Consider the following 27,421-nt stretch of genomic DNA (forward strand, 5'->3'; position numbering starts at 1 on the left):
ACCATGTGTCACAAAGACTTCCCCCCTTCAAAGTATGATTCCTGTCTTGTCTTTAAACATATTTGCTTTTAAGATCAAGGAGGTTTTTTTTTTTTTTTTAAAAGGTTTGCTAAACATTTTTTTATCTTTATGCCTCTTAATCTACTGCAGAAGACAGTTGTTTAGTTTAAGAGTCTTAGTTGAAGAAACTATGATTTTATTTTATTAGAATATTGGTGGTTTGACCCATTCAGCATCAACATATTCTTTTCCCAGTTAGAAAAGTACAATGCAACCTACCATTCTTGATGACCAAAGATGTGGAAGTGGAGTTGAAGGGTCCAGAGGTCTCACTTGTTTCGGGACTGGAGGAGGTTGGGGGACTCCGGCTCCAGGGGGATATTATTGGAGCCCTCTGGGAGGGTAAGAAGCTGGTAGGCTGGGAGCAGTTCTACAAAACACATCAGAACCCAGTTTCTCCATTACAAATCTCTTAACTTTTTTGTTGGACCTTTAATGCTTCAGATCATCAAACTAGTTTAAATATAAAAAGCTGCTTGCAATTGATGATTTCATTTATTAAGAGAGAAAAGCTGCCCAAACTAACCTTCATCCAATCTGACAGAGTTTGTAATTGCCTCCTTGTTAATAATTGGTTAAGATAACTAGCCCACCTGGACTCATCACTACAAGGGAGTATTATATGTGATATAAAACAAACACAGCATTTAACAAAACAAACAAAAAACCATCATAGAGTGGAACAAACATGGTGGTGCTAGCATGATGATCTAAGGCTACCTTTACTTCAGTTGGGACACCTTTACTTGCTGTAACTGATGGAACCATGAATTCTGCATTCTAGATGAAAATCCTGAAGGAAAATGTCCCGCCATCACCTTTTGACTTATGGCTCAAGTGCACATTGGGCTATGCAGCAGGACAGTGACATGAAGCATACCGATCAAGTCTGCTCTGAATGGACTTGATTGAGTGTTGGAATAGCTGTGTGGTTGGTTAAACAAAATATGTTGCTGACCACAGTTAATTCACAGTCCTTCCCTCTTCCGTGGATTAATACTGTGTATTAAATTCAGGGGGATCGGGTTCGAATCCAGGTTGAGTCAAGATGGGCACCTTGCGTAAAGCTTTGACAAGTCTGCGTGTACATTGTAGTGGTGTGACCCCTAAATAAGAAAGCAGCCAAAAGGAGACACATCACAGTGTCTAAAATGAAGGGACGTTACCATTGGCTTTCTATCCGTTAATAAATACAAATCAACTGAAATTAGTTTTTGTATTTAGTCTTCTTATCTTTGTCTCATAAATAATTAGTTTGATGAAATGTAATCCTTTTTAGACTATTGCAGCAGATTTGCCTCAAACCACTTCCAGTGTATGCCCCCCATTGGTGCCAGTTGATGGATATTCCATACAATCTTATTGAAAGTCCATTGCAGTCATCTAGCAGCTGGAGTTATGTAAAATTATAAATATTTTCCATACTATATACCTGCACAAAAATCTGTTGTATTAAAGTCAAAGCTTTCTCTTTTTATTTTACATATTAGAGAATAAATTCAGGCTTTAAGGGTTATATGAGACAAAAAAACGGAAAGAGAAGAAATCTGTATCATCACAGCTCTGCATGTGGATGGATGTGTTATTTGCCAACTTACCGTGAAAGATAGGGCCTTTCTCTTTTCTTTGATCCTCTTTATGGCATTCCTCACCTAAATCAGATTCAGGATTTATTCTGTGATTCGTCCTCACACATCGTACAAACAGAGTAGATTTTGATATTCCATTTCCGATTCAGCAACAGCTGTAACAATGGACTTGAATGCCTTCTTACCTCACTGTTGTAAACAGCATACACTAAGAAGATATACAGGCCCTGTGGAAAGGAGAGATAAAAAACAAACAAGAGAAAAGAACTTTTATTGACAGTATGTCGTTATTTAGTGCTCCACTTTGCAACCTCTGCAAAACTGTTTTTTCTCTCTTAACAGACAAAAGCAAAACATTTACTGTGAATTCACATCAATTCATTTCTGCCTCCTTTATTGGTGTGCTCCAGTTGGATTCAGAAGAGGCTGCTTTTCAAATCACAGCTAAATACACAATAAATCTCCTGCGTTTAAATAATAGAGACAAAACATTTGACAGACAAATTATTTGCTGGAATAGCCTATTTATGTGAGATTGATATTTGTTAACCTTGAGTTTGTCCAGACATTGAGATCAGTTGTCCCTTCACCCAACTATGAATGCTATGCAACTGCAGTGGCACCAAGGCTGGTTCTAACTTGAACAAAAAAATCTCCACCAAAATACACTTTTTGTGATTTGCTAAACTATGTAAGACAGGAGAGAAATGTGAACTCATTCCCAAATCTTTCCATAAAACCTGTTGTCATAAGAAGGACATACAGTGGTATTTCCTAATAGCAACTACAGTTTTCATCTCAAGGACCTTTTGTCTCTCCTATTTTGATGTTGGATAATAATACAGAGACTATTTCTTTTCCCCTTGTGTCCTGTCTGGCATTGTTACACAAAGAATTGCTTTCTTGGTGCTAAAGAGAACCAACAGGTTTACTTACACAAGTGGAGCTTTACTGCTCTCGTTATAGTGCTCTGCTTAATATGTATGCAAAAAAACATTACTGGATTTTAATCTCAAATTCAATGAATACAGAAACTGAAAGGTACAATAGAAAGAATGGAAGAGTGAAGGAAAACATTAAAAGGGAGAGAAGGTGACAAAAGTAGAGTAGAGGAAAAAAAGAGTGTGAGATAACATCTTCGAAGTCTGCTTCCAGACTTCTAGAAAGAAAGATGGAAATAACATCAAAACCAATAGAAAAAGACCAACGCCTAATAACATTGCTGAAAAATATCCAGTATTATTAAATACAAGATGTATTTAGTGACAGCAAAAGCTAACTATAGGGTTTATCTGTATAGAAGTTTAAATGTAACCAACTGGAATCCAAACACCCACAGGTGTTGTGAGAGTGCTCTTGTATATGTAAGGTTTGTCCATAAGAAATGCATAATAGTGGTTGTGAGGATTCAAACACCTGCCCCCCAGAGGCAGACACCGGGGAGACCAGAACCCCTAAGCAGATCCAGCCATAGGCCGAGACACCCGAGTCCCAAGGGCACAACAACCCCCAAAAAAGCCAGGGAGTTCAGGCCCAGTGTAGAAGCTGCCAGGAGTGAGCCAGCCCTGGACACCATAAAACCACAACACACCAGTGGATCAAGGCACCAGCCACTGGCAGGGAGCCTGACAGGGTGGATGGCCCTCACAAATAGTGGAGACCTGAGATGTCCCAAGAGAGGGGGCAGCCAAAAGCTCGACCTCACGAAAAACAAGCACACAGTCACAGGCATGCAGTCACAATCACATGTTCCCACCCTAATGCCCACACATGCAAACACTCATAACCACACACTCAATCTAATAATACACAAGAATACATGCTGTAGACACACATCCACTCACCACACTATATTCTCAGGTCATAGTACGGATACCCCAGAGCTCAGACACCTCCTGGTTCCAGACCCTAGACCCAGGAGGCGAACCCTTCAGCAGGGTGGAGAAGAGGAGACTGCTGGAGCCACAAGCCAAGACCAGGTGTGAGCACAGCCCCAACCAGGACAAACCTGGTCCATACCCGAACCTCCGCCCTGATCCCAGCCCCGACAACCCCGAAACCAATTCATCCAGAGACAGGGCCAACACACATCGAACGAGCCAGCCAACCAGAGCACACCACATGAACCTGGAGGTGCCCAGGCCAGCCGGTAATGCCAACCACACACAGCCCACCCCTACCATGAAGACCACACCGAGGCAACTGGGTGCCCCACCCTCCACTGAGACCGCACCAGAACCCCACACCCCACCCAGAGCAGAAGCACCAGCTCCAGCTTCGATTGACCCCTGAGACCCAAGACTCAACCTCAGCCCAGAGCCCAGCTAGATGGCCTGCTCCTCTTCCAACCCTCAAAGTCCAGATGGCAGTCAGAGAACAAGAGTGTGTAAGGACCCAAAGCCTGCCTCTCCCTGCTCAAATCTGGTGTTGTTGCATGTTGTTGTCCAGTCCATGAAAAACTGGGAGAGCTGGAGCAACGCAGCCCACCACATCTCTGGAAAGCAGCCGGCGTTAGCATGCCCCGACACATCCCATTCAGAACCCTCAGTGTCAATATGCAGTTTAAGATTTGGAGGCAGGGGCAGGCACCAGGGGTGAGGCTGACTTAACTGCCCTCCCTCTGAATCCCTCAACCAAGGCTGCCCCCCCCTCCCCCCGCCTCAGAAAAAATGCTACATCCTTTCCAACATCACATGCAGCCATTGGAGATCACTCCTGGAGCCCCCAAAGCCCCACCCCAGGAGAGGCAACAGAACTCAGTGCCAGACCCACTAGACACCCCACCACGGGGGGCTCCCAGACACCTGAAACCAAGGCACTGACCCACATCAGCCTCAAGGCCCAACATGAAAAATCCAACATTCCCTCACTCAAACTGATGGAGATGATCAAAGGATCCCAAAGATATTGATCTAATGTGGAGGCAGATGAATTCTTAAGGCTAATACAGTCCAACAAAGACCTCTAAACAGATTAATACTGAGAATATGTTTACTTTTCCAATTAATGAGGATAGTTTTCTTAGTGATACTTAGTTTTTAATGGCATGCAGCTCTTACATAAGTCTAATTTTTTAGCCTCCCTTTTCTAAGTATATTATGTATTGACTACTGTTAGGATGCAAAGACCATTTCACTCAGTATAACAAAAAGTGTTTCTGAACATGATTACCAACTATAGCTTTAATATTTCTTAGTAGTTTTAGTTAAAGCCTGAGTGTGTAAGATTTACACCCACCTAGTGGTGTGCTAAAAGGGTCAAATGACCTCGCCGTTAAGCGTGTTATAACTAGTGCAGAAGTGAGTAATACAGAGTGACATAAATGTGATAATGTCAACAAGTATGTCCTCCATCTATTTGGCACCAAGCTACTGCTAATATCTACGGTCATCATGTGAAATGGTATTTGGTAACCTGCAGATTCAGAGATCATCCGATGAAGAGAGAGGGAGATGAAGATGAAAAACTAGCCATCTCTGCCAGGAAGACATAGTAGTTGCCAGACAACACTGCCCTTTTTCTAGCATAACTGCAAAATAAACTTTAATGTTCAAACCTTGATGACTTAAAATGTTCTGCTTTTAATTCTGACAAGACAAAAGTTAAAAAATGTACTTCTTCATCAATCACCTAATCTGGATAGCATTAAATTGGCCTCTGGAAATAAAGCAAAAAACCTTGGTGTTATTTTTGACCAAGACAGGTCATTTTAATCCCATATTAAACAGGTTTCTAGGGTTTCCTTTTTTCACCTTTGGAATATTGGCGAAATTAGATTGGTACTTCAACGCTGAACTATTGCAATTCTTTATTATCAGGAAGTCCTCAAAATGTAGTTCAAAGCCTTCAGCTGCACCAAAATGCTGCAGCAAGAGTTCTGATGAAAATCAACAAAAGAGTTCATATTTCTCCTATTTTAGCTTCCCTTATTTCACTTCCTATTAAATCAAGAATATAATTTCAAATTATCCTTCTCACATATAAAGCCCTTATTCATATATCAGAGATCTGTTATTTCAAATTTTACTTTATGCTCTCTCTGTCTGGCCACAGGGCCAATCACTGAAAGAAAGGTTTTCTCCGAGGAAGACCAGAAAAACTGAAGAGCAACAACATTAATATTAAGGTCCACTATGGACAGAGTGGGTCAAACCAAAATGTAATTTTATTATTTTCATAGCTCTACAATAATAAAGAGACTGCTCATAATCACTGCTGATCAGGAAATAAAAATAGAAAAAGCCACAAACATAAATGAAACTGTTCTGTGAACTTAACAGACACAAATAAAAAAATTTTCAATATATTTGTCACGTTACAACTAGTGTAAATGTAACACAGGCGTTCAGTGAAAGAAGATCATACTGACTATCTAAAATGGTGGTGGAAGTGCATGACGTTACTTCCTCAGGACCTGGATGACAAGCTTTAACTAGAACCTTGAATTCCATTGCTGACCAGAAAACCTCCAGCAGCTATCTGTTTTCGGACCTGAGCTCAAGAGCACTTAGGTAATGAGGAGAATGATTTGAAGTGTATAACCAATGTGCAAAAACAGTGAGCCACAATTGCAAATGACAGCAGTTATTGCCAGTTATTGCCACAGAAGGTGGCATTTTCACATAGTTGTCAAGTTAAGTTGCTTATTTTTTCCCTCTTATTAAATGAAATTATCTGAAAACAAATGGTTAATTTACTAAGGTTATCTCTGTCTGATATTAAAATTTCCCTGATGACCTGAAAAATTTAACAGTGACAAGAAAGAAAAGTAAGAAATATGTATAAATTCAACTAATTTTATACAACACTGGAGTCATGCACTGTTAAAGCAGCACCGTGTAACTTTTAGCCACCAGGGGAGATCTGTAACATTTAGGTTTAACGTCCCTGAAGGCCACTGGCAACACGGCACTGTCGCAAAATTAAACAGTCTCCCTTCGAGTTTTGGAATCTGATAGCAGACCACTTTGGACTAGTAGATTGAGAAGTCATTGAGATACTTGTAAAGACAAGGCCACATTCACCCCTCCAGATTGTCCCTAGAGTCTCTCATTGGGAAAGGGAGAGGACGAGGTAGTGCCATGGGAGAGAGAGAGGAAGGGTGAGCTCCGGGAGCCGTGGAAGAGGAAGACAGAGCAAACCATAGACTCAATCACCTGAATATGAAAGGCTGCAGCAACTTTAAAAGAGGAGAAGAGCTGACATGCAGGTTTGTGAACTGTATTTTGTAAGAATAACCATGGCCATTATAAACTTTTATTCAAAGATGAGAAATGTAGAAGCACGTAAGGTTAGTTCTAGTGTTTAAGCGGAGGTTGGACTGCAGTAAGGCGACACTCCAGGTCACATGACCCAATCAGCGACAGATCCGATCCTCTCAAGTTACATAGGCAGGTTTTTTGAGAAAGGCAGCCCGTACGGAGCATTGCCACATGCCAAATGCTGTATACTGACCTGAAAAATATTTAATATATCTCAAATTAAGCCAATATTTGGGTCAAACTTTACACGGTACTGCTTCAAGCAAATAAGGTACAGTGGGGTGGGGGATGGAGGGTAGGTTTACGATACACTTCACACATGTCGATTAAGGTTCCTTAATGGAATAAAGCACAGTCTTCTTTGCCTATGAGGTTTAATGTTACCCTTTAGGAAATGCTTTTTTTGGTAAACATTTAGAAAATTGTATAAAATTTATTATTTTGTCTTACCTTTTGCACACTTTTGATCACCTTGTAGCAAACTATTTAGTTATTTTAAACTTAGAAAAATTAGGTTCCATAACATTTGATACAACAATGGACCAGAGAAACCTGAGTCTTCAGAAAAAAAAAATGAAGCAAAGGTACAGAGGCAAAGCATGTGGTGAAAAATGCAAACACTGTCCAACAAGCACAAAAAGATTCATCTTGTCTTTTAAAATGTTTTTATACATTGAATCACTGCATTTTTCTGCAGTGATTCAATGTCAATTTCAGCATTCTGCAGGCAAAATATAAACCAAAAGAAGATCTTCCTAACACTGCAATAAAGCCACTTCAGAGCTTTTCAATGCACCACTTTAAGTTACATACACCTGCATGAGTTTCTGCTGCAGATATTGTAGTTCTCATATTTCATGAGGATTCAGGCTATGACCAGGATTCTACTTTTATGATAAACAGTTTCTCCTAGGGACAAAGTCTATGTTTAAAATACTAGACACAATATTCCAGAGGACATCCGACATCTACTGGATCTTATCAAACACATGCTGTATTATTAGCTTTTTTCCCCTACCCTACGTTTTTTTTCTTTTTTTCAGTTTAATTTGTTAGGAGAAAAGTTGCTGGCTCTGCCTCATCCTCCTACCAACATGAGGAAGAACTCCTACTGCAGTGTTATCTGGCCTCAACTGGACGCTGGCAGTAAATCTAAATTAACTAGCAGCTCTCTGGGGGTCACCCAAGGGCTAACTCATTTTGATTAATTAAAGACCAGGGAAGAGTAAAGGGGGGCGAGAGAGGAAAGAAAAGATGAGTAAAAAAGGAAGGGACATAATAGAAAAGTATAAGAAAAACAAGGGGTGAGGGTGTGGGGGTTCATGTGAAACAAGGAAGTATGTGAGACAGAGGAAATGAGTGCCATGTTATCTAGGGAGGAGAACTGGATGTAGATGTAAAGTTGTTCATAGTTCTACCAACAGCCTCCATATTAAAATGTATTTGAACATGAAAATAGCAGCATTTTAAAGCAACATAAAACAAGTGATTAAAAAGTTCTCAAATATCTATACCATGTTGGACAGAAGAGCTGAAATTTGATCAGAAAAAGAATATTCTTGCTCTAGAGTTTTAATTTACTTTCATGCCTTGCTACAAATTTGCAGTTAGGGCAACACAGATATTGAATATCCCTACTTCACTGTTACCTTATGTGGCTAGACTAAAATTAAGGTATGTTGTTAAACTAGGTTTATATATTGATTTACAGTGAAGGTATTAAGGCAACTATATTGTTTGTTCATAAATTTTTTTCTGTCCTGCTGATAACCATCCATTTCCATCCATTATATAACACATCTATCCCTTGTGGGGTCGCAAGGGTGATGGTGCCTATCTCCAGCTGTCAATGGGCGAGAGGCGGGGTACACCCTGGACAGGTCACCAGTCTATCGCAGGACAAACAATCATTAATGCACACATTCACACCTAAGGAGAATTTAGAGAGGCCAATTAACAGTCATGTTTTTGGACAGTGAGAGGAAGCCGGAGTACCCGGAGAGAACCCACGCATGCAATCTCCATGCAGAAAGACCCAGGGCTAAGGTAGGACTTGAACCCAGGACCTTCTTACTGCATAGCAACAGTGCTACCCACAGTACCACTGTGCAGCGTCCTGTATAAACATTTGAAAACATATTGTATTATATGAATCATGGCTAACTCTTAAAAATTATGTTAATCTGAAAAACAATAATTTAAAACTAAGATGTGACAAATGAAACAACAATAGTATTGATACCAGGTTCATTTGTACACAATAATGTTGCAATAAAGTTATTCCTTTATGCCCTTAGCGTTTTATAGCATTTAATATTATACACTTATTTCTGTACTATCTTTTTGTCTTTTACAAATAAACATCACTATACAAGTCACTATCAAATATTACTCATGTCTTGCTTACTTGGAATGAATTGAGGACGATGAAAATATAGCTGACAACCACAGACAGATGGACCAGCACTCCACATATCCACGTCAGACCCAGTACAGGGAGCAGGATGAGAACTGGACGGGTCACAGCCCTAAAAGCACACAGAGAAAGCACCTGAAATAATTGCATGGATTAGGATAAAGACATGACCTGAGTGTTAAAAACGTCACGGCAGCTTGAAAATTACAGTGAATTGCAGTAGATTACAGGATAAAGTAAATTACAGGATAAAATTTACAGGATAAAATTTACAGGATAAAGTTTACAGGATGAAGTGCAGCAGTGATTTAACAGTACAACAATTGAAATGTAAACAATGCAGGAGAAAGAGACTGTGTGCGATCAAAGTGTACAGCTGAGTATTTCTTAAAAACCATTTGTATGTGCAGAAATGATTTGTGCAAGAGTGCATTTTAGAGACTGAGAGTTTGGCAGCATTTGTAATGCTGGATAAGGATGCAATGAAGTAAATGTGCAAATATGCGAATGTGGTACAGAGTCCAGTTTATAGCTTCAGCAGTTCAACAGTCTGATGGCGACAGGGAAAAAGCTTTTGCAGAACCTGGTGGACCTGCAGCGGATGCTGCGGAACCTCTTCCCAGAGGGCAGCAGGGAGAACAGTCCATGGTGGGGGTGTGAGGGGTCTCTGATGATGTTACGGGCTCGCGCCACGCAGCGTTCAGATGAAATGTCTTTAATGGAGGGAAGAGGTGCCCCGATGATCCCTTCTGCTGTCCTCACCACTCTCCTCACGTTCTTCCAGTCGGAGACACTGCAGTCTCCACACCACACAGAGAGACAGCTGGTCAGAATCCTCTCTATGGTGCTTCTGTAGAAAGTCGTGAGGATGGGCGGGGACAGGTGGGCTCTCCTCATCCTCCACAGGAAGTACGAGCGCTTCTGTGCCCTCTTCACCAGTGACGTGGTGTTCAGTGACCAGCTGAGGTTGTCTGTGATGTGCAACACCAGGAACTTGGTGCTGCTGACCACCTCCACAGCTGAGCTGTTGATGAGCAGTGGAGCGTGGTGGGGCCGGTTCTTCCTGAAGTCGACGATGAGCTCCTTGGTCTTCTCCACGTTCAGGATCAAGCTGTTGTCTCTGCACCAGCCCACCAGCTGCTCCACCTCCTCTCTGTAGTCCTGGTCGTTGTCGTCTCTGATCAGGCCCACCACTGTTGTCGGCAAACTTCACAATGTGATTGGTGGTGAACCTGGGGATGCAGTCATGAGTCATCAGGGTGAACAGCAGGGGGCTAAGGACGCAGCCCTGAGGGGAGCCCGTGCTGAGGGTGATGACATCAGAGGTGTTCTGTCCGACCCGGACTGACTGAGGTCTGTTGGTGAGGATGTCTAGCAGCCAGTTGCGAAGAGGTGTGTTGAAGCCCAGATGTTCCAGTTTTCCCACCAGGTGCTGTGGGATGATGGTGTTAAATGATGAACTGATGTCCAGGAACAGCATCCGCACATGCATGTTCTTCTCCTCCAGGTGTGTCAGGCTCAGATGAAGAGCAGAGGAGATGGCGTCCTCAATGGAGCGGTTTCGCCGGTAGGCAAACTGGAACGGGTCCAGTGTTGGGGGGAGACTGGAGACAATGTGTTCCTTTACCAGCCTTTCAAAGCTCTTCATCATGATGGGAGTCAGTGCAACAGGCCGGTAGTCGTTGAAACAGGTGACTTGAGGTTTCTTTGGCACCGGAATGATGGAGGCAGACTTAAAGCATGCAGGCACTGCAGCGAGCTGTTAAAAATGTCTGTGAGAACACCAGCCAGCTGACCTGCACACTCCTTGAGCACCCGCCCAGGTATGTTGTCGGGGCCTGGGGCCTTCCGTGGGTTTACTCTCCTTAGAGTCTTCCACACATCGGCTGTGTCAAGGCAGAAGCACCTCCTCTTCCTGATGGGGGGCAGCTTTCACTGCTGGAGTGCTGTTTAGTGCCTCAAATCTCCTAAAGAAGTTGTTTAGTCCGTTAAGAAAGTCAGCATCAACTTCACCCACCGGGGTGGTGGTGGTGGTGGGGGGGGGGGGGGGGGGGGGTTGAAGTTGTACTTCACTCTACATTCAGTCATACGCTTGCTACATTACATTTGTAGCACCATCTCTGACAACTACCAACAGGCAAAGCAGGTGAAGTATCTTGCCTAGGGATACACCGACTGAGATGATTGGAGCGTGGAGTCGAACCAGCAACCAGCTGGTTACAGGACAAACTCCTAGCTCCTATCGGTCACCGATTTTTTTCACACTCTGTAAACTGGCTCAAGAGGATCAGTAGTAAACTTATATAAAGAATTATTGAATAATCACATGCCAAGTAACAGTTACCATTTGGCCATTTATAGTATTTATTAGTAATATCTATTACTTTTTTTATCAAAAGGAGTACTAAAACTAGTTCTGTTTGTAGTTTTGTCCATGATGGCTTACTGTAAACTTTCTGTTCAGTTCTCATATTAAAGTTAAACACCGAAAAGGTTATTGTTGAGTTGGACAGTAACATTCATGTAGACATTGAAAGTGATAGCCTAAATGTAACCTTTATGCGTAACACAGCATGCTGCTGCTGACTCCTGATTTTATACTCTTGATTTTGTGCTGACATATGGCATTGAGTGTGGACAAATAACAGTATTTCTTTATTACCTTATCCTGTATGGCAAGTTTTCAATAATCTATAATCCATTTAACTAAGTACACTGGTCCTGTGAGAATATTTTACTGCACTAAACCTTTATTGTGGAATACTGTAGCAATCTTGTAAGAATTTATTCTGTTGCTAATTTCCTTAGTTGCACAGAACAACACACTTTATTTTTACCCTCTCGCAAACTGATTGCCCTGTTCATTGCAGCGTTACAGCGTCAATGTATTGACACTATAATGCTACATAACATTGTAGACAATGTAGCCCCTTGCAAAAATGTAATCAGTCATACGAGGGTGGCTCCTTCATTTAATTCAGAGCAATGTACTCTAAAGCAGACCTGTGGGAGAGAAAGTGGAGAGAAGCCTATTTTGAATCATAAACACAGGGGAACAAGAAAAATCTAAGGTTTTTCTTTGATAATAGTTAGTCATAACACTGTTAAGTTGTCTATTCCTTTAACTCTCAACAGTGATGACTTCCTGGAATCCTTTATAAAAATGTAATGTACTAATGATTCACTCTTGACATCTTGGAACATGGTGCCTAGCTCTTCAGTAAGTCAGGTAGCATTCAGGTATATCAGCAGCAGAGCAAATTTACAACATAAGAAAACCTTTATTTAAAACTTTACCTAAGAAATGTCAAGACTGGATAATATATTACAGACCTTTATCTAATCCTCATTTCTTAACAAAAAACCTTGAGAAAATAGTAGCAAATACTAATCACAAAAATAGTAGTAGTAATAGAAAATTGTAATCACGTTTAAGAGCATTTTGACAGCATGTATACAAGCATTTCTGCTTGTATAAACAAACAGTTTTGTTAAAATTGAAAATATCCTGCCTTAGAGTAATGCAAAAAAATAAAATAAAAAATAGTCCATGCATTTCTTATTTCAAGCCAGGACTGTAATTATCTGGTTTCTGTTATGGTTTTATGTTTAAGTTATTTTGCTCTCCTGCCTTAGGTTCTCTGGTTGCTTTGAGTTTTGTCTTGTCTAGGTTCTTGTTTACTGTTAGTTTATCCTGTTTTGTCATCAGTTTTAGTCTTAGCTTTATCTTCTGTTTTAGGTTTGTATTTCAGGGTGGTTTTGTTTCTTATCAAGTATGGTGTAGTTTCTGTCCACTTGTCCTGTCAGCTTTTTAGGTTTGGTTTCTGCTCTGTTCTTGTTTTGGGCCATAGCACTGATGTCTGGTCTAATTACTTACTCTGCACACCTGCCTAACTCCTCCCCTGCTGCAATCACCTCTCACCGGTTTCACCTGCCTCCACCTCCATATAAACTGTTGGGACCAGACATCAGTGCCAGGTTGTCTTGTTGAGTTGATGGGTGAGTCTCCTCCTGCAGCATTCAGTTTTTGTATTGCTTTTTTGGATTATTTTTACCTTCTTGTCTCCAGATGCCTGAGCCATCCTGTTCGTCTGTCGTTCCTGTCGGTCTGTCCCTGTTTTTTACCTGCCCTGCTGGTCTGTTTATTTTTATACCGTCTTTTGGTTCAACGGTCTCTTTGGCTTTTTCCCTGTTTTTTTTGATTTTGGTATTAAAGAGCCTTTTCTTTAAAGAAATCTCTGCTGGTCTGGCTGAATTCTGGGTCCACTGCCTCTGATCATTACAAGGACTATTTTAATTCTTTCATATCAGGAAGTCCAAAAGAAAACCGGGAAAAGGCCTCCAACTTTTTCAAAATGTTTCAGATAGATTCTGATGAGAAATCGTTATCTTATATAAAAACTCTATGAGACATTAGAGGTAACCAGCCTCCTCTCTGGTTAAACCAGCTCCCGACTTTTGTCCAGGACATCCTGGCCACTTTTCCTCACTCTGCTATTTTTTTCTACCACTCTCCAATTTTGTATTATTTACATTCTCTTTCTTTTTTTCTCTCCATGGGAGTTGCATCTCAGCTGAGATATTGCTGAATAACAGGGTCTCTGGAGACCTTCCACGGCGTAGCAGAGCTCAGAGGACACTTTTGGAAGAGTAGGATTTCTAGAGGTCGACGTTGATGGAGCAGGACTCTAGAAGGGGTGCCAACACTGCTATTTACCTAGCACCCTTCCCACATCTTACTCTTTGCCTGGGATCCTTCGAGGAGAGAGAGGTTCTACACGGGGGAGACAAGCCACCCATGCCAGCGCATATGCAGGCAGAATCCAATCTAAGTACATCCCTGCCCTTTTTCAACATCGGAGCTTGAACAACCGACTGCAATGGAAACAGCCTGTTTATGTTCTTTCTAAGCTACACAGGCGAAAAGCTGAACTGGGACCAAATCACACTTCTGCTGCGGAGGGATATACATGCTGCAGCATAAAATGCATTTTTGTTGCTGGATAGAACCCATGAAATGATCAGAAACAAATGTAATCAAATTAAAATTGAACTAAGTCACGCTTAAAAATAATCTAAACTCTGGCAGATTTAGATTTAAAGAGATTTTCATTCAATGAAGATGTAGTAAGAAAGCAAGGCAGCCAGGCAGGTAGCCTTCAAAATACCATGTACAAAGAATAAGATATACTGCTCAAAAAAATAAAGGAAAAGCTTACACAACACAATGTAACTCAAAGTGTTCCCTTTTGTTTTGAGTAGTATACATGTTAGAGACAGAAAAATAACAATATATCAGCTGTGAGACAGACCGCTACAGGAGATCCCTCCATCACCATCTATGACAACTTGTTAAGAACCCTGCATGATATGAGTTACACCAGCATTCAATTTCCCTTTTGGATTAATAAAGTATTTTTTAATTGAATTTGAACTGAATTTAAAAGGAGACAGAAAGATGGATAAAAAGGAGACAGGTTAAGGGAGATATAAGATGGCTGCTCGTATAAAGCTGCATTCTTTGATATGAATGGAAAGCTGAGTGGAATAAATAATCTATGTAACTGCCCAAAAGAGAAGCGCCCAATCAGCGTATGTGTATATATATATATATATATATATAAATAAAGCTAGGAACTTTTCTTTGTTAGGTAGGTATTCCACCCGGAAGGGGAAAACAGTTTTTGACCGCTGAAAAAGTAAATACAAAGCAGTCTGCTTGCTATGTTGGAGAAATGTTCTTGTTGTGATAGACATTTGACAAGATGGGAAGAAAATAAATGGATGAAGTGTTCAACAAGCCCTGACGACTCAGACTCTAATTCATCCAACAAGGTAATAATCAGCGCGTCAATTATATTACCTCGGTGCAGCCCCTCAGTGGCTTAATATAACCTCCTACAGGACTAGCCTAGGTAGGAAATCCTATCTGTTCTGAGTTTGAGACAAATATTTCTGATTCATATAAAGATGTTATAATAGCATGTAGAAGTGTAACCCATAAGCCTGTTGGGTAAAGAAGCTTCAGGATATCACATTTCTGATATTTCCTGTTAATTCTTTTTTTTTAAAAAGGCCTGCCATTAAAGAACTATTCCACCTTCAGCAATTTTCATTGCATGTTTTTCTGCACCTAATGGAAATGCCACAATGCCATTCCATTCCCTCTGTAGATGTTTCTCTTCATTCCCTCACAAACAGGCTGATGTATGTGCCATCTTACGTCAGTTCAGGAGATTGGAAAGAAAACGAATTTCAGAAATAAAGAGAAGAGTGAGCCGGCTTTGTCCTTGCTGACACAGTGCAGCTGAAAAACTCTCTATCCAGGTGCAGCACTGTGACAACAATGGTAGTTTGAACAAAGGCAATGTTTTCTGCTTTGCCCCATAAAATGGTTTTTGGCTATATAAGCACCGAGATTATTGATGGGGTGCTTGCAAAAGAGCAGGAGAGTAAACGTGGTAGAAGGGAAATTCTATAGTTATGCAAAGATTTATGATGGAAACGTCCAACAATAAACTGTCTTTACAATACATTGATTTTCCAATGACCAATGATTTTCTTGCTAAACAATGGTTGAATGAAGAACTAAAAAAGCAAATAACAACCAGATTATATGTGAGGCTAAATATGTTTTAATCTGATACATATGGTTATGTGACAAAATTAATATTCAGTACCTTTTTGAAAATGTTTACAAATCAATGCTAAATTTTGTTTTTCAAATCAACTAGGTTTATAGCACAATTTACAACAAATGTTGTACTAAGGCACTTTACAAGATGAACAGAACCAATTTATATACAGAAATATATGGTCAATTTAATCCAATTATAGATACGGATTCATATTCCTCTCACAGCAAGGAGTCACTGTATAAAACCTTCCTGCCCAGGTTTTTTACTGTCTTTGGGCCGCTGCCCTAGTAGCAGCAATGGGGAAACACTCTAATCTTCCTCTGCGGAGTGGAGTATCTGACTAGAGATTGGAAAAACGCAGGTTGGATAGAAGCTAAGTCTTCTGCGTAACCAGACGGCGGAGTAAAGAATCTGTCAATACGGAAAACAACTTTGTAACCTTTCTCAGCTGTTGCAGGTCTCCTCTCCTGCGGCTAGGCCAAGCTGAGAGGAAAGCTGATCTGAAGTCACCCTCAACAGGCCCTCAACGAACACAGCCACGGCAGGAAAGGCTGTGTGGAGGTCCCTGACACTGGAAAAGCTGTGCAGAAAGCCCATGCTGTGACCCCCCCTTCACAGGCCGAGCGCACCCTTCCACGGAGCCATGTAAGGCTTGCCCAGCCAGGCCTGGCTTCCCAAACAGTGGCTGTTTTCCATTTTCAAGCTAGCTGTCTGCTCGCTGCTCAGATAACCACCTTTACCTTGAAGTAATTCACTGCAACAGGATGCCCCATCGACATAACCAGAGACAACGTCAAAGGTTTGGCAGAGAAATAAACGGAAAGTTCAGAATGGTTTACTTAATGTGTTTTCACTGTGTTTTAAAGCTTGACTGAGCTAACACGCTCGCCCTGCTAGTATTATGGAAACTAAGCTTTGCTGATGCGGTTTGAGTGTGTTGTTACGGTTATAATAAACTTTATTTCCAGAAGGGTTTTATACAACGATGGGATGATAATGTTGTGTTGTCCGGTCCGCTCATTACGACCAAAATAGAACGGAAAAGTCTTTTAAATTAGCGCCGAATGTCCGCTATCATAACATAGCAGCATAGTGGTATGAGTGTTATTGCCGCATTAATATGGAACATTAATGTCGATTTAATGGTGTTTTGTATCACTTTATGATTAACCCATCAAGCGACTGATCAATAAAGCACCTCTAGCTTCCCGGAAGAATAATAGCATTGATAAATTCAAGTGTCCTAAAGGTACGGATTTCACTGAGCAAATCATTTTTTAAAATTATATTTTCTCAAATTATGTTGTTTAACTCAATATTTGCTTTGTGAATTGGTTGAAACACATATCAAATCTTGTTCTGAATTAGTTAAGCTAATTTGATCTCGTTCCACATTCTTTAAGATGAACTTTAGTTCTCTAACTTGGGTCTGTAGTAAACCAGGATTCACTGAATCATTCTGATGATGATTTTGAACAATTTTATTTGTCTTTTTGTTTCTTTTGTGTGTACATAGTTCCTTAGCTTTTTTTTATCTTAATCTTGCTTAGTAGTCTAGTTAACTTTCACTAGCCTTGTAGAGAGGATTCATTGATTGAAATAGATGTTTAATTCAGATAAACAACATTCAATATTGGTGTTCTTTGGATGTTGATTTATTTCTGTTAATAAATTCTTGAACTTGAAGAAAAGTTGTCACTCCTTTATTCTATATGTGTGCAGAGTTTGCTATTAAAACAACGGCAGTGCTCAAATCATTCTTTTCAACTATTGTCCTGATATCAGTAATCAGTAATAACTTAGAACCGTGATTAACTACTTCTATTTTTGTGATTACTATTTGCTAATATTTTATCAAGAATCTTTGATAAGAAAGGAGGATTAGATAAAGGTCTGTAATTTATGCCATCTTGAGGTCTCTTAAGTAAAGTTTTAAATAAAGGTTTTCTTATGTTGTAAATTTTCTCTTTGCTGCTGGTACACCTGAATGCTAGCTGACTTACCGAAGAGCTAGGCACCACGTTCCAAGATGTCAAGAGTTTATCATTAGTAGAATACATTTTTATAAAGACTTCCAGGAAGTCATTAATGCTAAGAGCTAAAGGAATAGGCTACTTAAAAGTGTTATGACTAACTATTATCAAAGAAAAACCTTAGATTTTTCTTGTTGTGTTTTCTGATTCAAATATGCTTTTTCAGCTTAAGTGGGCCTCGTCTAAGTGCATAGAGCACAATATTCTCTCCACTGTCTCTCTTAGAGGTCTGCTTTACAGTACCAGACTCTGAATTAAATAAGGGAGCCACCCTCGTTTTTAGTGCTATGCATAACTTTTTACCAACTGGCAAATAACCTGAAATTGACTACATTGCATTATAACTAGGATTGAACTGGAAAGTAAATGAAGGGAATGGTTTGATTTCCTTTAATGTATTTGATCTTTTCCTTGGCAGCCATGATAACACCTCACAGTGGAGCAGCTGTTAGAGCTGTTGCCTTGCAGCACCAAGATTCCCGATCAAGGTTCTTTCTCATCAGTTTGCATGTTCTCCACATTCATGCACGGATTATCTCTAGTTACTCAGCGTAGGTTAACCATTCTTTCTAAATTAACCAAATAATGAGTGTGTGTGCATGATTAGTTGTCCTGTGTGTCTCTATTTTGCCCTGTGAGGAACTGGTGACCAGTCCCGGGACCAGGGTGTACCCGGCTTTTGGCCAATGAGTGCTTAATCTGGAATTGGCCTCTAAAATAAAATAAGAATTCCTATAATGTCCTTCAATTGGGAAATCCAGTGTGACAGTGGCAAACCACAGAATTATTAGGAAAGAATAAAACTTTCTAATCTAAAGTTAGCTCCAAAGAAAACACCAAGAGTAGAATGTAAGAGCAAATGAATAATTTGACTGAAGAAAAAACTAAGTTATTTAACAGTGGAAAAATAACTCTGGCCTATAGACCTAACACACAATCATAGAGTATGCAATATTTCCATATGTGCAATTTCCATTATAAATACTTACAACACTTATACAATATGCACTAAGTAGTATCATAGTCCAGCAGCATCCCAGCTAAAGCGTGTGCAAGTCACCTTAGCATCTGGGTACAGTGCAAACAATTAATGCCTGAGTCAGAGCCTTTGCAATAATATTCATGATGTAAACGGTTACCTTAGCATTTGGGAACAATGTAGACAGTTAGTGGTTGAGTCAGAACCTGTACAAAGACCAGCATGATGTAGACAGTTATCTTAGTATCTTAGAACAGTATAAACAATTAATGGTTAGATCATTACCTGCACAACAATTTGTATGATTTAAACAGATAGGTCTGTTGGGAGCAACTGAGATTATACAGTGTGACTGCAGCCAGGAGAAACAATCGACGGAAGCACTTTTTAGAGCATCTGGGATGCAACAGTCTGTCTCTAAATGAGCCCTCCAGCTCTGCAACAGCTCCATGCATGGGGTGAGACATTGTCCATCAGTGATGTGATTTTCCCTAGAGTTCTTCTGTCTTCCTCCACCTGTACTAGGTTCAAAGGACATCCCAGGACAGAGCTGGCTCTCCTAATCCAGCCATTTCCTCTCAGCTACAGTAAAGCTGCTGCTCCACCAAACCACACCATAGAAGATGGCTGATGCCACCACAGAGTTAAAGAAGGTCTTCAGGAGTGCCTCCTGCACTCCAGAAGACCTCAGCTTCCTCAGCAGGTAGCATGCACTGACCTTTCCTGTAAAGAGCATCAGTATCATGAGTCCTGTCCAGTTTATGGTTCAGGTGAACACCCACATACTTATAAGAGTCCACTATCTCCACATCCCTGGATTTACCTGTGTCAGTGAGGTGGGTCTGCGTCTGCAACAGTCCACCACCAGTTCTTTTGTTTTCCCTGCATTTAACATAAGGTGGTCCTGCTGGCACTAGTCCACAAAGGTCTGGATCCCCTGTCTGTACTCTGACATGTCCTCATCTGTGATGAGGACATGTCAGATTTGGAGATTTGGAAATATATGAATCCTTGACATAAATGAATCCTTGACATTTGTGTAAAACAAATCCAATGTCTTGTTTTCTCCAGTAGAGCAGCTGACAAACGTTGGCAGTGAAGCAGAAAGTGAGGCGCGAATAAAACGACCAGATATTGCCACAAATTAATTTGGGTGTTGTGTCTGTATCCTGGCGACAATGGAACTTATGGCATCACATGCATTGTCGGCAATAGCTGAGGGTGGGATGTAAACAACCACCAAAACAACAATGGTGAACTCTCTTAGCAAATAATATGGACGAAAACCTACTGCCAATAGTTCAATATCTGCACTGCAGAGACAGCCCTTCACAGTAATGTGTGCTGGGTAACACCGTCTGTTGTTGACAAGCACTGCTAATCCACCTCCTCTCCAGTGCCTGCTTCTCTTTAAATTTCTGTCTGCTCGCATAGTCAGGAAGCCCAGTAGAGAGACGTTGGAGTCGGGGATGTGATCCTGCAGCCATGTCTCAGTAAAACACATAATACTGCATTCCCGATACTCTTGTCCTTGTCAGGGCTTGAAGTTCATCCAACTTGTTATCTAACGATCTCACATTGCCCATGATGATGGATGGCAGAGATGGTTTGAACTTCCTCCTTCTCTGTCTCCTCTTTGCTCCTGCTCTGCAACCGCAACGCCTCCTTTTCAACTCCTGTGGGATTTCAGACTTCAGTTGTCGTATTATTTTTACTTTTGTGATGACAATCAGCTGCTCCCTGTTGTAAAACACCCTGTTGCTATGGTTACGTATCATGATAAAAGAGCAAAATATTGGAAAGTTTTGGGAAAATCAATCCAGCCGCCCAGCATCCAATACAAGAAGCAACGGTTGTCCAAAAAATAAAACTTTCCAAGAAAAGCAGGAATAACATTTTGAAAACAAAAGAATAAATCTCAATCAAATTTACAATGTGCTGCCACCCTAAGAGGCGCAATTCTAGAGAGAGAAGGAAAGAGTTTGGTCCTTACAGCCACCATTAACAATCATTACTTTATTAAACGTTAATATGATACTAGTATCAATGTTGCATAACTACACAGCCATGAAATTCAGTTAACAGCAAAAACATTTATTTTAATACCATCAATCCAATTTGAGATCGGATGGAATATAATAATTATACATACATATATATATATATATATATATATATATATATATATATATATATATATATATATATATATATATATATGCACACACACACACACACACACACACACACACACATATATATAATATATATATATATATATATATACACACACACATACACACACATATGTGAGGCAGGGTACAGCAGTGACAGGTTGGTAGCTATATGTATTCTTTATTTTTGTGACTGGTAAACATATACAACACCAGGACCAATAACAAATATCTTCTAATTAAAAGTGTTGTGGATTAGAACTTTTTAGCATTGGCAGATATCTAAATTCAGATATAAAACGATACAAACTGGATTAAAACCCAAATAAACTGAATTGTAGCACCGTTGGTAAGTAGAGTATGAATGATAGAATACAAACACAGCTATGGCAGAGGAAAGGCTTGAAAAAAGACAAACAACTCTGCTGAGGCCAGGTGTTAAGTTGATAAGCCCTTGGAACTCCCACAGTAACCTCCCAGTCTCACACACTGCCTCTATTGAGTACAGTGCTTCTCAAGCAAAAAGGAAAATACTAAGCCTGTGGGTTTGTGCGTGAGTGTGGAAGAGCGTGGGTGGACAGCAGGAAACAATTCATGAAGGATGGCAAACAAGGGGAGATGTAGAGATGCTTTTGTATCTCACCAGGTGAGGTCGAAGGTCTGCATTTTTGATGCAAAGCTTGGACTGAGCATCTTAGCACGGCGATGGGCACTGGAAACGGTCACCATGACAACACGGCACAGCACAACTGCATTGACCTGCAGGCAGAACACAACAGCAAGAACGACGTGTCACTGCAGAGCCACTTGGCCTTAAGCTGACAGGAGCATTCAGCTGCGTGAAAATACATGCCGACAAACAGTAACATCAATGCAGTCTTCATGAAGCAGAAAAAACTTCCATAGTGTTTCATGTTGTTTAGGATGTAAGAGTTGTTACTATGATTCTAGCCTGTTGTTACTAGTTTCATCTGTTTTCTATAAGGTTCTTTACAATCTTACTTTCATTGTCTGTAATGCAGTTAGACTGCAAACATGTCATTGCACTGTATTATGAACAAACATTCTATGCTTATAACAGGAAAAAAACAAAAATCAGGAACAAATTAGTATTTAATTGGAAGATATTACAATAGACAGTACTTTCACAACCATAAAGCTTTTAAGCCTATGTTAACATTTTATTTGATTAGAATATACCTGCAGTGCACAGAAAAACGACTGTAGGGAGGATGTATGTTTACAACAAGAATACATACCGTCAAGACAAATATAACTGGTCCCACAAAGGCCCAGATGGTGTCAGTTTTCACACTGAGCCAACAGTGATTATGGTCCTTGTATTTGTCCCCTGATATCACCAATGTTAGTCCAACTATCAGAACAGGTAGTCCTGAAAAACACGTCAATGACATAAAATCAACTGTGGCTGTGCTGCAACAACAAAGCAAGCTTGTTTAAAGCATTAATCTGCAACAATTACTGCCAAAGTTCAGCTGGGTTCAGCTGCATATTTTGTCTCTTCTGTTCTTTGTTTCTGTTTAGTCTGAAGGGTAAAGACCAGAGTAACACCTGAAGACTGTTTGTGCTACGGACTCACGTCGTGTTCTCAGCTCAGCATACGACATAACACGCACTTACAAATGGATACGAGAACAGCTGCCATAAATAAAAACTGGGTTAAGGCTGTTGTGTAATATAGCATCATGTACTGTAAGTGATAATATGTGCAGAAGATTTTGAATAAACAGAAACTTCTGGAAATTACAACCTCCCCTTTGAGGCTGCAATTCAGGTCAGAGAGGAATGGAAGCCATCGATATGAAAAAGGCCTTTCCCCAGGCAAGAGGTATGAGGCAAAAATAGCTGAATTACTTTGACATAGCACAGTTGTGCCTCTCTCCAATGTTAATTGGGGTAGAGGCAGGCTCCACTGTGAACAGGTTACTAGTCCATCACAGGGCAACATAGAGACATACAGGACAAGCTACCATGCACACACAATGCTTTCAGTAATGGACAGATTTGGAGATATTATGGCCACCAAAGAGAAATTACTTTGCTGTATGAAAAGAGCCATAAAGAACTGAGTCAGTGTTGAGACAGTTGGTCTTACTGTGCCACATTGTCCAACAGAAGTATATTAGACATTAAGCCTAACCCAAAATATTGTTATGCACTGTCCAAGTCTTCATTGGGCAGGTATTTTATAAGGGGAGTAATTTACTGGTGAATTATATAAGCTGTTCATCTAACAGCTTATGTTGTATTTTGAAAATGTAAAATTTGCACCCAGCAAAAGGAGTGTTCATTGTTGCGGGACTATTAAAGAAATTATTTTTCTTTAAAAGTGTCTGGGACAATGAGTACAACAACATGCTTACCAAAAACAATGCTATGATTTAATGTTTATTAAAGAAGAAGAAAGTGATGAAAACAAACTAACAGTGAAAACAAAATGTTTGCTGTTGTTTATTGCTAAAAGAGAAAAGAGCAAACTGAACCGTTAAAGGTTTGAGCTCTTAGAGACTATGACTCTGAGGTGCTTGTTCCAAGTCCAAATCTTTTATTGCAGCCTAAGCTTTCTACCTTAAAGATTTAACATTGCTTAATTTTAAACCCATTTTTAAAATCCAATTCTGTAAACGAAACCAACTCCTAGAATGACGGCTAACATGTTTGGAGCTACTTTAAAACAGAAAACAGGCTAGTACTAGTACTAGTACTAGTACTAGTACTGGCAGGTAGCAGTACTAGTGCTACATGACCAAATATAAGTGCAACCAGATGACTTAAAGTAAGTAAGCACCATGCCTCACTTTCCCTTGGAGACAGGTTTCATCGGAAACTCAATGGGATAAACTGAATAACACACTGAGTGACTGAATTTATCGCTCTGTATAACCAAGTAACCATGTGTATTTTCTCCTGTGATTGCGCTTTGCTATAGTAAAGGCATTTGGAGTACATAAGGGTGTTTGATATCCTTGCTTAGACTCTTGGGATTAAAATGCCCCCCCCCCAGCCTAGTAAGAAACTATTGTTAAATGTTGAATTTTAAAAACGTGACATATACTACTTTATTTCCAACTGTTTGCAAGAGAAAGTAAGGGACTTAACCAGTTGATCAGCTGAGTTTAAAGGAAGGTGCTTGCCTGACACTGGATGAACTCCTGTTTTTATCCATTTGAGAACAAAAAAAGGCAGCAACATGTCTCAATTTTCCCTCCCAGCAACTGGGTAAAAAACTTTAACCGGTGATGTGTACACTTCTACTCCTGATGTGAGATTATTACCATGTCCTTCAGCCAAACAGTGATATTCCACGTGAGAGGAAATTGTTCTGCATTTCATCTAAAAGAGTGTTTCTGCTTTATTTCTTTTTAAATCCAGATTTCACAAAATTTCAAATAGTGTATAAAAGACTGTCACATTCTTTTTATGTTGCTGTCAAAATGATGCACAAAAAGGAGGAGAGGAAAAAAATTCAAGCTTATGCTTCACCTGCCAAGTAAAAAGACAAAATGCAATATGTTATTTCTATATCTTATTTAAATTATCCAGCCTCCTCTTTTTTATTTCAATCTAATTTTAAGTCATGATGCACTCCCTGGGCCCACCACACACAGCATCAGAATAACTTGTTTGAATACATCATGTATCTAAGACTTGCAATAGCATAATCTCACACTAAATATAAATATTTGAATTTAGTGACTTCTTAAAGTAAAAGGTTGCCCTTATATTTGTTGGTATCAAAGTAACAGGGCTGAATATAACTGCCAACCAAAATGTGTTTATTTCCTATAATTACAAAGGTTTGAGAGGAGCAAATAATTTTGCTCCCCTTAATCTTAATTTTATTTTTTAAAGAAAATTGTCATTGCAGATGCGAGCCCATATTCATATAGATGACAATAATCCACTTAGGTTTTGAATTTTCAGATTCTTGTTATTGAGAAGCAATGTCACAGCAAGGCAGAGAAAACTTGAAGGTCCTTGTGAAGAAGCAACGTCAACCTTGAAACGTCTTTACAAGACGAAGACTTGTTTTCCACAAAAAATAAATGCAAGTGATCCTAAATTACATGTGTTTACATTACCTGTTAATGTTAGATGGTCTCATTTTAACCTGCACCACTAGTAATGTATGTATGATAGGCAAAGTAAGGCAAGGCTAGTTTATTTGTATAGCACATTTCACTGACATCTTGTTAAATTTGATTTTATGTGCTGCTCGATTAAATTGATACAAGCAAGATGTCAGTTTTTGTTTCTTGTAAACTGATCCCTGGTCTGTCTCTGCTTGGTCAACATGGAAACAAATACCAGCAAGACTAGAAAGACTTACTGGAAACAGAGGCAATGTTTCCAGGGAAACCTGCTTTATAAATGCTGTTAACAGACATGGAAAAATAAAGTACACTGTCAGCCCTATGCTCTTAACATACCTGTTATGTTAAGAGCCAAAAAAACATACCAAAGATTTCACCATGCTATTATTCACAAAACAAAGATGTTGTTATTGACAAAATGAATATTTGTGAGAAAAATTAAATACACCTCCAAAGTATGTCTATGCACAAAATATGTAACTAAGATTTTGCATTGTATGTACAGCTGCAATATGTTAAGTAACAATTTATTCAAGTCAATTCCAAAATAATTTATCAATATAAAAGGGAAATTAAATGTTTTAACTCATATCATGTAGGTTTCTTCAAAGAGATTCTGTAGATATTGTTGCTCGTTTTACAAACCTCCAGATGTTCTAGAGGAGTCCACAGAACAGAGAGATCCATCTTTATTGGCTTACGGAGCTTTTTTAGTCTCTGGCTCTGATGCCGCAACCCCAACAGATGATTGTAAAAGAGATGACACTATCCACATCTAAGTTTCCTCAAGAAGTACAGTCTGCTCAATCTCTTCTTGTAGGCAGCTTCAAATTTGCATCTCCAGTCCAGTCTGTTTGACAGGTGAACACCAAGGTATACCTACATCTCTACTTCTCCCATGATGGAAATTGTACTCGACATATTCATTTTTTCAACAGAGATTTACAACCATTTCATTTGTTTTGATCACATTCAAGAGAAGATTGTTTCCACAACACCTCACAAAGTGGTCCCCCAACTCCCTGTACTCAGCTTCTAGTCCATCTCAATAATACATCCCAAGACTGCAGAGTTATGTGAGTATATCTGCAGATGACAGGAGTCTGTCTTGTATTGGAAGTCTGAAGTGTAACTAGTGAAAAGGTATGGTAAGAGTACACCACCCTGTGCTGCTCCTGTGCTGCTGACTAACTGGATAGACACACGACATTGAGTCTCACAAACTATGGTCTATTTGTCAGGCAGTCTCTGATGCAGGCTATTGTTGAGGCCTCCTACTGAATAATTTCAAATTTCAAGCTCAATTGTATTAAAGGTGCTGGAAGAATCACAGAACACGATCCTCACAGTGTTGCCTGCTTTGTCCAGTTGACAATGGGTTTGTTAAAACAGGTGTATGATGGCATCTACAATTCCAACTCCACAGCGATAAGCAAACTGCAAGTTACTGAAGCTTAGCAACAACTAAGCTGATGACATCACATGCATTGTCGGCAAAAGCAGTAGTGGAATGTAAGCGGGTGCCAAAATAACACTGGTGAACTCCCTGGGTAAGTAATATGGAACAAACTTTACTGCTACTGTCATGTTTGATTTAAGATATTTGACCCACATACTGAACACACCGGCACACAGGAGGCAGTTTTACGGTTTTTATTTTTATTTTTTTCGGAAAAAAGACTTCAGAGGGGAATCTTTCTGGGACTTAGTTGATGTGGGAAACGACTCGGGCGGAACACTCGAGATCTGTGAGGTAAGGGAAATGATTAGATAAGATCACACACGGGATGAGTTCAACTAAAGCCGTAAGCTTACCACACAGCTCGGGAACTAAGCCAGACAGGCAGACTCAGCTGATGTTGGTGGTGCAGGTGACAGAGTGGCTAGAGAGCGTGGAGTTAGGCAGGGTCCGAGCAGCGCCGGCGGGTCCAGGGATCCAGAGAGACAACGGGAGGAACCAGGAGAGTCTAGGGAAACCAGGGTGAATCCAGGGAGGGGAACCTCGTGCCCGACTTGGTACATCCAAGGAAGTTTGAGGGGGAGATCGCCAGAGCAAAATCTGAGCGGGAGTGGATTTGGGAGCCTGGTCTTTAAGGCGCAGGGTCACACGGGAGAGAGGTTCCAAAAACACAAGGGAACACAACTGGGTTAACACT

At 40.1% G+C, this 27,421-nt stretch overlaps 1 protein-coding gene across 3 annotated transcripts in view; it reads right to left on the reverse strand.

The window, feature by feature from the left end:
- Positions 1-27,421, reverse strand: part of adgrd2 (adhesion G protein-coupled receptor D2) — a 94,350-nt gene that overhangs the window by 15,669 nt on the left and 51,260 nt on the right. For all 3 annotated transcript variants that reach the window (XM_036144693.1, XM_036144691.1, XM_036144692.1), the window contains exons 18-23: positions 22,410-22,543; positions 21,794-21,909; positions 9,318-9,438; positions 1,835-1,876; positions 1,659-1,712; positions 280-430 (exon numbers count right to left, since the gene is read on the reverse strand). In XM_036144693.1, coding sequence (XP_036000586.1) covers positions 280-430; positions 1,659-1,712; positions 1,835-1,876; positions 9,318-9,438; positions 21,794-21,909; positions 22,410-22,543 — 618 coding nt within the window. The remainder of the gene's footprint in view (positions 1-279; positions 431-1,658; positions 1,713-1,834; positions 1,877-9,317; positions 9,439-21,793; positions 21,910-22,409; positions 22,544-27,421) is intronic.

Source organism: Fundulus heteroclitus, chromosome 12 (genome assembly GCF_011125445.2).
Source record: "Fundulus heteroclitus isolate FHET01 chromosome 12, MU-UCD_Fhet_4.1, whole genome shotgun sequence".
NCBI classification, from domain to species: domain Eukaryota; kingdom Metazoa; phylum Chordata; class Actinopteri; order Cyprinodontiformes; family Fundulidae; genus Fundulus; species Fundulus heteroclitus.